This window comes from Panthera leo, chromosome C1, assembly GCF_018350215.1.
Source record: "Panthera leo isolate Ple1 chromosome C1, P.leo_Ple1_pat1.1, whole genome shotgun sequence".
NCBI lineage: Eukaryota > Metazoa > Chordata > Mammalia > Carnivora > Felidae > Panthera > Panthera leo.
This window is the reverse complement of record NC_056686.1, coordinates 214,275,506-214,286,594: the sequence shown is the minus strand read 5'-3', so window position 1 is coordinate 214,286,594 and position 11,089 is coordinate 214,275,506. Positions and strand designations below refer to the sequence as shown.

General features: G+C 46.5%; 1 protein-coding gene across 1 annotated transcript in view; it reads right to left on the bottom strand.

The window, feature by feature from the left end:
• Positions 1–5,012: 5,012 nt before the first annotated feature.
• TRPM8 (transient receptor potential cation channel subfamily M member 8) overlaps positions 5,013–11,089 on the bottom strand; it is a 79,626-nt gene continuing 73,549 nt past the window's right edge. Inside the window, exons 24-25 of the mRNA XM_042950598.1 lie at positions 8,916–9,008; positions 5,013–5,984 (exon numbers count right to left, since the gene is read on the bottom strand). Of these exons, the coding sequence (XP_042806532.1) occupies positions 8,958–9,008 (51 nt within the window). The 3' untranslated portion in view covers positions 5,013–5,984; positions 8,916–8,957. The remainder of the gene's footprint in view (positions 5,985–8,915; positions 9,009–11,089) is intronic.

Sequence of the window (11,089 nt, the reverse complement as noted above, 5' to 3'; positions counted from 1 at the left end):
GTGTCCGTGGACGTGGGTAAGGGCCAGGCTGCTGATGGGGCAAAGCTCCATTTTGGGAGCTGGGCAGGGGTTAACGGAGAGCCATTGAAGACTCAGGAGCAGGGCCCGATAGGCTCCGGGGTGATGTCAGGAAGACAGTCTCAGAGTCGAGAGGGGAGCTGAGACTTTGGCGGAAACATGCCTTGGAAGGATGCTGCTGTAATCCAGCCTTGCGGGAGGCCACGGGGGCTCACGATCTAGATTACCTGTGATGTGCCACGATCGCTTCGCTGTTCATATGTTCCTTTTCTGAAGATGTGCACCGTCGCAGGGAGGAGGGTCCCAAACACAGCGTCCGGCTCCCCCCCTAAACGCTCCCTGACGTCTCCCGCCGACCCCACACGCCTGGCTCCCGCCTGTGCACAGCAAGCAGTGCCCATCTGTAGCCACTCAGACTTCACTCTGCACCCCCAGGAGCTCCGCCAGGCGTCTGTGCAAACACCAGAGTGGGCTCGTGAGCAGAACTGGGGGGCGGCAGATTTCCTCCATCGATTGCGGAGCAGGTGCTGCTCGGATCCTTCACGGGATCGCTCCCTGCCTAGCGTGCGTCCCACCGCTCCTGCACCCGTCCCCGCACGGGGCAGACTGCATCGTGGTGTTAGTTCCGTTTCTTAGATCCATCCCGTCTCCTCTGGGAGATGGTAAGACGGTGGAGGGCAGGGGCCTCCCATCGCTGTCGTCTACTCTGAACCAGTCTTATTACCCAGGAAGGGCTCACAGCGGACAGTTAATGGAAACGCATTGTACGTGTAAGGGAGCGAGGGCGGCTTCTCCTGGTCAAACAAGAGTCCCGTAGCGGGAAGAGACTGATTTTTGCAAACTGATGCGATAAAACGTGTTGATCAGAGCAGAGCGCACGTTTCTGAACAGCTGTTCTGAATTCTGAACACAAGTCTGAACAGGATCGAGCTGGGGGGGGCTTTGGGGCGCTCTGGTCTGATCGATGAATGGGGCAGGCCACCGAAGGTTGATTTTCCCCCAGAGATTTCCATCTTCAGGAGAATAAAGGCCCAGGTGGGAAGGGAAGGAGGCCGCTGGAGCGTTTGTCTCTGAATCAGCTCCAGCTCAGCTGAGGGCCGGACTTTGGAGCGTTTTATTTTTGACACACAGGCTGCGGGCAGAGGCTGTCTCCATGGCAACCAACAGCTCAGTCCCTACTTGACCCAGAAGAAGCTGAGAGGGGTAGGGGGACACACACTCCCTCAATTCTCCCTGGAAAAATGTGCTGGCTTTGGAGCAAGAGGATCCTGCCTCCATCCAGGAAAGCATGTCCCAGGCGGGGCTGAGGCTCCATTATCACGTGGGGTTGTGGACGATGGACATCCATTTGGCCCCCAAGATAAACCTTGAGAACCTGTTGTGAGCCCACAGGGGATGTCCCTAACCTCAGAAATAACTAGGCATGTCTGAGGGGTGGTGATATATGGGGGACTTCTTAGAGAAGTCAGCTCAGTAGAACGAAATCCCTGTAGAAACAAATCTGACTAAACTAAGGGATTTGAGGGGCGCCTGGGTGGCTCAGTCGGTTAAGCTGCTGACTTCGGCTCAGGTCATGATCTCACAGTTCGTGGGTTTGAGCCCCACGTCGGTCTCTGTGCTCTCTCAGAGCCTGAAGCGGGCTCGGATTCTGTCTCTCCCTCTCTCTCTGCCCCTCCCCTGCTCATGCTCTGTCTGCCTCTCTCTCTCTCTCAAAAATAAACATTAAAAATTTTTTTAAATAATAAAAAAATAAACTAAGGGATTTGAAGCCTTCTCCAATGCAACTGACCTGTGTCCAGACCACCCACGTGGCCAGAGATTCAGACACCGTCAAGCCCCCAAGATGGACATCCCAGTGACCGAAGGGAAGAAACCACCACCACGGACCCATAATCTCAAACCCTGTGACTTGAATGCATCACACTCACTGGCATCTAGAGCTCTTTGTACCCCAGAGGCTCTGGATAGAGGGTTGTCTCGTGCCCAGCTCCCCTTTTACCTTGGCTCTGACATGGAAAGGTTGTTCATTCTTTTTTTAAACTTCTTAAACCAAGGCTAGGGCTGGAGACATAATTGGTTTTCGAGAAGCGTCAGTACAAAGCTTGTCCTTCGGTGGAAGAAGCCACCTTGTACTGTTTCGTTTACAGTTAACCTACATAATCCTAGCAGTGATATATGGGGACCTCATTACCCATTTTTGTCTTATTTACCGTAGGCAAGAACTTCCCCCACTAGGTAAGCGACGTTTGTGTTGTTCCAGAACTGGGGCTTCTCCGTTTCCTTACCTCTATCAACAGGAGCACGGACAAGGCATGGAGTAGAGGTGTTCACGGACCAGTTTAGACTCCGGCTGACTTGACCAGGATCTTCTGCGTGCTCCAGCCCTGCCGGTTGGGGGACCTGAGATCCGTTTGAGACCTGGGTACAGTCAACAGCCAGACTTGGCAGGGACCCCTCTTCCTGTGCTGAATCTGGAGTGTCCTTGCATTTTGGGAGGCCTAACGGGTCACTTCACCCCGCAGCCCCTTCCTACTGGAGCACCTCTTCGGCCCCTGCTATCGGAGGGATGTTTCCATTTAGGCATCACAGAACAGACATTTGTCTTGAATATCCTTTTTTTGCCCTCTTAAAGCGAGAATAATTTAACTCCAGTTCGGCTGAAAACTTCCCAGGGGAGAAAATTCGGTCTACTGGTTTGGTATAGATAAATGGACATGAAACTTTTTAAAAGTAAAGACCATTGTCGAGTTTCGTGTGAAGCTAGTGTCACCCTATTTTGACTTTCTTGTTCAGGCCAGGCGTAAAACTTTTTTTCCCAGGAGGTGGAAGGATTTTAAAATTTCCTATACGAAATCATCACCCCACACGCAAAGGGCCGTGTGTTTTTATAAATACAGTAAAACCTTGGATGGCGAGTAGCTTGTTCTGTGACTGTTCCACAAGACAAGCAAACATTTCTAATAAATCTTAACCTGATAAACAAGTGAATGGTCTTCGATGCGAGTAGTATGGGACACCGAATGTCACATGATCACAACTGAGCCAATGGTTCTTGAAATTCGCTTTGATATACAAGCGATTTGGATGACGAGCATGTTTCCAGAATGAACTATGCTTGCAAACCAAGCTTTTACTGCCTATAACTCAGTAAGGAAAGAACTAGAAAAGCCACCGTTTTATTTCTCTTCTCACCATGTGCATGTTTGGTCATTGTCTTACGCACTGTCTCAAATTCCCCTGGTTTTTTGTTTTGTTTTGTTCTGCATAGTGTTGTGTCTACCTAAGGAGCTGAGCTGACCTTTCCACAGAGAGGCCCTGGAGTCTAAAATGATCAGGATCATTCACTTATTTGTGTCTTGTTACACTCGTGTCTCTTCTTTGTGTCGACAATAAAAATCCTTACTGCTTTCTCAAAAAAAAAAAAAAAAACACACACAACTAAGTAATTTCATTTTATTCTCACCGTCGATAAAATGACCAGAGCAACACATGACAGTTCTTCCTGGTTATTTAATTCATTTACACGCTTGTTTAAACCAAGTTGCCCATTACCAGCAGTGGGGCACAGGACAGCAGCTCAGATTAGATGCACGTTCCGTACCTGTGCTATTTCCTACACCTTAACGTGTTAGAGCTACACCTAACGTAATGACTTTGAATACGCAAAACTCACGTAGAGTGGCCGTGCAAAACCAGCTAACAGACAAGCTGAGCTGAAAACACTCAGCCAGTCCTTCTCTAACACCAGTGGATTTTGAGTATCTGTCCAGGTTCTCTGTCACGAGCACCAGTCAGAGACGTTCTTGTGCTGCTGATACTGATGGGCATGTAGACGTCTCTCTCAAACTAATAAAAACATGGGCAACAGACATAGGAATCTGTGGCCAAATGCATTTTAGCGGGTCCACCGATAGTTATGCTAAATTTGGTCTTATGAGAGGTTTGCAGTGTGATTTCCTGATTTTATTCAAATTACTACTCGAATGAGGGTAAGAGGCCAAGACTGTTTCTCCCCGCACAGTGGTATTTATCCAATGTGCCACACACTTTATTTTTTCCCGCCAGCACAGAGAGGACATAAATCTCTTCTTGGTGGCTTCAGAAAAGGCAGATATTCCAGTTGCCGTAGTGAAACAAAAGGAACGTTCTCCCACAAACAGAGAAATTTTTGAAAATTCCACTCATTGGCAGTTTTTGCCACATAAATTTCCCATCTACTTTTAGCATCCAAAACCATGAACCCATCAACCCTTTTGAAGGGGATTCCCCTTTAAGCCATCAATAAAGTTTAAGTAAAAAATAAGAGTGTATAATAAATAAAAATAAAAAATAATATAGTCATTCCCATATATTCGTTCCTTGCCAGCATTCTGAATGTTGTGAGTAATCATTTTAACTAACGCCCAGACAAAATGATAAAACACTTTTGGGGGGGGGGGGGTTCGTGCTTTTGTAGTTTTTCTAATTAGATGATCTTTTAATAGTTTCCTTCTACGATTTCCTTCTGCAGCCATTGAGTTTATAGTGTATTCAAAGCGGAGAAAACTAATTCTGGACATTTCAAGTGCCTTATGTTCTTTGAGCACATCTTTTGGGCAAAGACACCACCTCTTGCAGAGAAAGCTGGAACGAGAAGTGTCTGATAAGATCATCTCCCCAATTCTATACCGATAACTCCACTACCTGCGATATTCATAGAAGGATGTTGGTTTCTGCCTAAACCAAGGGTTAAATATAATATCTTATGTTAAAGAGTTCTAAGTTCATGTATCTTGCAACTTAGACGAACGTTAATAACTCCTATTTGCTATACAATTATGAAAAAAGCCTCGTAAATGGTTTGATCATAAATACACGCTCCTGGGGATCCAGCCACGGGAAAATTTCCCAAGTGCAGGAAAAGATTCATACGCCAAGATGCTTGTCCCACTGACCAGTTGGAAACAGCCTTCAACGACCAGCATTACGGAAATCACTGGAGGTTGTATATTATGCCATTATTCACATAATGTGTTAGAAGACCAGGAACGTAACAAAACATCCTTGATAAAATACTCAGTGAAACAGCTTATACAAAATCGTATGTGTAGTATGATGACATCATGTGCAATTTTAAAAGATAGATAAAACATGCATAGAGGAAAACAGATTTGGAAATGCCTCCTAAAATGTTAGCAGCGATTATCTTGAATCACTAACAGGAGTATTTATAGTCTCTCTACTTGTCTATGTAGTCTGAATTTTCTACAACATCCATGAATTATCTTTACCGGGAAAAGAAGAAAGAGGAGAAAGGAGCCTCCACTGAAAACAAAATCAGGGGTACCTCTTAAGGTCCCATTTTTGGGTGATTATTCACACCATTAAGAATGGGGGGCTCCTGGTGAGGGTAAGAGGGTAAGACGTTGCTACATCACCTCCGCTGAGAGATAAAAAGCATAATGAGAAGTGAGAACGGTCTTTCCTGAGCAGAGCGGGCCCCTCTTGTCCTGGCAGGTTTTAGAATCTGCCCTGACTGGGGAGACTTTTTAACGACATGCCGACTAATTAGTCACATATTCCCAAAAGGAAAATAGCCGGGGATCAGTTGAGTTTAACAAACCAACCGTCCAGGAGGGAACGCACGACCGGGTTCTTCTTCCCGGGAGAGACTTTCTGCAACGCGCAGGGGTCAGAAGTAGGGAAATCGAAGGAAGATGGGGGGTTCAGGATCATACGCCGATCACACAGCAAGTCCGCGGGACCGAGACTCAGGAAGTAACTGGGCAGCCTTGAGGGGAAGCTCTTCCTTAGTGCCCATCTTCCTGTGTAAGACCAACCACACGTCCATTTCTCAGATTTGAGCACACTGGGGTGATTAAAGCCATTTACTCGGTACCCCAGGCCTGAACAGTTCTTACTGAGTCCTCAGTAACAAAACTGTTCATCAGCACTTGAATTTTTCCCACGTAGATTACTGAGATCACCTGTGAAACAGAGAAAGAGCACCGTTTTAGGAATGGATTTCCCACTTCCGTTCTCAGGAGACGATTTGCTTCTAAATTCACTGGTAACGTACTGGTCATGGGTCCAAATACACTTCCCAACATGGATTTTCTTTTGGTACTGAATTGGCTACCAGACCACTTTCTTTTTTTCTCTTAAAGGTGTGAGTTCTGACTTGTGTAGGGATCAAACCATTTCCGGTGACTGCCTTTCCCAAACCTCAACCCTCGGGTCCTCAGGTCCACTCTAAGTGTAAAGGTCTGAGAAAACGAATGGCTTTGCGCTGTCCCCAGTTCTTAATTCCTTCCAACCTTAGTGTGCGAGAAAGGAAAATAGCTGTACAACCATCTGTTGATTTTATTCCAAGTTACTGGATCAACTTGGGGATGGAGAGCCTAGACGGGCCAGTTGGTGAAGACCTGCCCCTACCAAAGCCAGTTCACTCCCACCTGCAGCTGCATTTTCTTTCCTTTTCCTTCCCCCCAAAAAGATTACTGCCATCCCTCCAGAGAGAGAAGTATAGAGAGACACTACAAGAATAATGCTTTAGGGGTGCCGAGGTGGCTCAGTCGATTGAGCGTCTGACTTCAGCTCAGGTCATAATCTCACAGCTCGTGAGTTCGAGCCCCGCGTCGGGCTCTGTGCTGACAGCTCAGAGCCCGGAGCCTGCTTCTGCTTCTGTGTCTCCCTCTCTCTCTGCCCCTAACCCACTCACATTCTGTCTCTGTCTCTCTCAAAAATAAATAAACATTAAAAAAAATTAAAAGAAAAAAGAATAATGCTTTAGCAGCATGTAGATGGTTGCCTATAAAATTACATTTTCAGTGAACTTCAAAAGGATGTGCCAGATAGACAACAGGAAAGAAAAGAAAAAAACAAAGAAACGAAAGAAAAGAAAACGGGTCTTATATTGAAAAGAAAAAAATATACAAAAAAATTGGGCACGCCAAATTCATTGTTTCTAAAGATACCAGTGGTGATGAATTTATAGGATTTCTGTTTTCTCATATATTCCTCTTCTTAGCTTCTTTCTTTCTTCTTTTAATGTTTATTTATTTTGAGAGAGAGAGGGAGAGAGAATGAGCAGGGGAGGACAGAGACAGAGAGGTAGAGAGAGAAGCAGGCTTTATGCTGTTAAGGCTCTATGCCTTTCCGATTGAATACGACACACAGCCGTCTTGCTCTAACAAAGTCCTCCATATACGATCCATAATTGTCAGAACCCAAGGGAAAGTATGGAGTGACCAGAAATATTGAAAGGAGCCTAACGCAACACAATTTCCCCGGTAACACGATCAATCCGCAATGAGAAATTCTACAGTGTAAGTGTTTAATGCACAGCCTGTAATCAGTGTCTGAGCCTCAGCACAGATCCTGACACAGGACGTCTCTGAGAAGTTCATGGGCACTCAGTAAACAGTAAGGGAAGGGAGGGAAAAGGAAGGAAGGAGGGAAGGAAGGAAGGAAAGAAGGGAGGAAGGAAGGAAGGAAGGAAGAAAGGAAGGAGGAAGAGGGAGAGGGAGTCAGGAAACCTTAACTGCGTTTCCATTCCTTGCAATTCACTTTCTCAACAAATTCTAGTCAAATGGAATCCCCACTGCTGTTTTTTCCTATATCTACACGTTAACATTTTAACACTTAGGTTCAGAAGGTGGACAGGTCATGGAAACACAATATTAAAGCAAACGGTAAGATCACGGAGCAAAGCCTTGGGTTCAACTGCCAGTTCCCTGAATCACATTTTTACCGTGCAACTGAGCTATGGCTGAAAAGCCTTGAATGGCTCACTAAAACATTTGTTGGTAGGAAAAACATGACCAACATACATTTGTCTATCCCACAGCAATAAACATGTATAGTGTATAGTGTATCAAGAGAATAAGGTACACGTTTTAGGCACTGATCCATAAAAATATCCATAAAAGAGAATTAAGTAGCAAGGAAAAATGCCACGTCTTGAACAGTGGGACCTTGATTTGATGAATGCCAAAAGAGCTACATGGTTTGTAAGTAACTTTCCAAGATTCAAAAGGACATTTGCACCCTATTGCTGCCAGTGCTAACCTCTGTGGCAGAGCATCGCTGATGGAAAAGTAATGTGAATCCCAGCTTCTGCTTCTTCCTTCCTATATCCCTACGTTGTTTGAATTTTGGTAACAGTGCATCATTTTCAAATCTGATGACACAGGAAAATAAAAGAACCGAAAAAAATATCATGATTTTATTTTATTTATTTATTTATTTCTTAAGTATAATTTATTGTCAAATTGGCTAACATGCGGTGTGTAAAGTGTGTTCTTGGCTTCCGGAGTAGATTCCCATGATTCATCACTTCTATACAACACCCAGGGCTCATCCCAACAAGTGCTCTCCTCAGTGCCCATCCCCCGTTTCCCCCTCTCCCCCACCCCACCCCCATCCACCCTCAGTCTGTTCTGTGTATTTAAGAATCTCATGGTTTGGGGACGCCTGGGTGGCTCAGTCGGTGAAGCGTCCAACTCCGGCTCAGCTCATGATCTCACGGTTCGTGGGATCGAGCCCCACGTCGGGCTCTGTGATGACAGCTCGGAGCCTGGAGCCTGCCTCGGATTCTGTCTCTCTCTCTCTCTCTCTCTCCCCCTCCCCTGCTCACGCTCTGTCTCTCTCTGTCTCTCAAAAATAAATAAATGTAAAAAAAAAAAAAAAAAAAAAGAATCTCATGGTTTGCCTCCTTCTCGGTCTGAAACTATTTTCCCCCTTCCCTTTCCCCATGGTCTTCTGTTAAGTTTCTCAAATTCCACATATGAGCAAAAACATATGATATCTGTCTTTTCTGACTTATTTCACTTAGCATTAAAAAAATCACGATTTTAAATTAGCCTTAAAATATGTAAATTTTCAGAACAAAAATATAACCCATTAAAATGACTTACCTTGCTGTAATTAGATTTTTCTCCATTAGAGTCCATGAAGTTCTATTTGATTTTATTAGCAATCTCTTTCAGAAGACCCTTGAGATCATTAATCTTGAAAGGGGAGGAAAAAAAAAAGTCGAACTGGTCTTAAGATGAGTTTTCCAACTTTCAATTTTAAATTATGACTTTTCCATGAAACAGATGTATATACCAAATAGAAAGTATGGCACATCTTAGAACAGAGTGAGTAGCGTGTGATATGGACCCTGTCCACTGCTTACTTTCCAAAATCGTGTCACTAGCCAATACTCGTTAGCACAATTAGTGGGAGCTTTTCTCAAAGGTAAGTCAAAAATGGTTCCCACGTCGAAATGATAGGTTTTAACAACACAGGGAAACAATGTGTAGAGATAATAATGTCATGTGCGATGAACACTAATAAAATTATAAGATACTAACAAAATTTCACTCTGACAGAAGCATAATACTAATAAAAATGATGTGATATAATACTAACGAATCAAGTTTTTGCAAATAAAGTGTCCACTCCCACCAAAAAAGCATAAATTGTAAAACAATTTAAGTAAAAGGCAAAATAAAATTACTTTCAATACATGCATCTTTCGCAAACTTACTGCACCAGACGAAGGAAGCTTGTTCTTTTTTTTAAATATTTTTTAAAATGTTTATTTATTTTTGAGAGAGAGACAGAGAACGAGCAGGGGTGGGGCAGAAAGAAAGGGAGACACAGAATCTGAAACAGGCTCCAGGGGCCGAGCTGTCAGCGCAGAGCCTGACGCGGGGCTCGAACTCCTGAACTGTGAGATCATGACCTGAGCCGAAGTCGGAGGCTTACCCGATTGAGCCACCCGGGCTCCCCGAACGAAGCTTGTTCTAAATTACATGCCACATCAGTGCACTCGATAAAAGCTTGCGTACTGGGGGATAGTGGAAGGGCTTTAATAAGCTGTTCAAAGCGGATGCCAGATTCCCAGAGCTGGCTCAAGGAATAAGGGATGATCCCCAAAGTTCTCCGTGGTTGGAAAGGAGAAGATTCTTTTGTTGCTCAGAAGAGGAGGGCACAGGATCCAAGAGGGAAGAGAAAGGGGAGGGGAGAGGGGAACAGGAAGAGAAGGGCGGAGAGAGGTAGTGGAATCCTGTGCAGTTTGAGGGCTCCCTGGGACCCACCCAAATTCTCCCCAAACCTACAAAACTCATGGTGTCGGTGGGCTTCTGGTAGGAGCCGGCAAAGGGGCTGAGCTCCCCGGCCAGGGGCGTGAAGTGGACGGACCCTCAAGCTCTTCTCTGAGGCCTGCACCAGGGGGCGGACGGCCTTCAGCTATGCTTTCAGTTCCAAGAGACTTCCTCAGCCCCCACCTCGCACAACCCCGCGGCTCAGGCCCACCGTCCCCACCGACAGTGTCACCGCCAGGCCCTCGGTCGTCAGGAGGTCTCGGTCCCCAAGCAGCCTGGGCCGCGGGAGACAGGTCAGCCTGTCCGGTCCCCTGGCTCTCCCGATGACCTCTGACCCAGGCCTGGTGGTGACCAGGAGACCCAAGGCTCTGCCCCTGCCCCTCTCTCCCTCCAAAGCCACCCCAGGGGAAGCCACGAGGGAAACAACACGACAACCAAAAACAGCCTGCCTTCTCCACACCCAGACAAGGCCCAGCCGCCTCTATTCCCAAACCAGACTGTCCAAGCTGCTCTTTGTGGCCACCCCGAGGGCTCGGATTGGTCTTTGAAAGCGTCCGCCAGGTACGTCCTTCTCACGCTGAGGCTTCCCCTGCCCAGGAAGAAAATCCAACTCGAAAGAGGCAGGTTCCCACACAGGGCGGCCCGGCCACCCCCCGCTTCCTCCCACTCAGAGCCGTGCCTCGTTAGCTGCCCGGAACCCTCCGTGCTTCTCTGAACTTGGGACCTTCACAGCTGCTGACCCTGCCCCCCGCTGACGCAGACACGGGCGGCCTGTGGGATGCGTGCCAGATACTGCATGAAAATCATTGTCGCCGTCGCATCCCGCACACCTCGGCTCCTACGACCAGCCCGCCCCACAAAGGATCCAGTCGTGACATTTGGGGGCCACATCTGCTTTGATGGCACTTAGCCCCAAGCCTGGCACGTAGCAGGGGCTCCTTCAATATTATGTGCTGTGTGACCTAGGCACAGAAGCAGCAGACGACATATTTAAATAC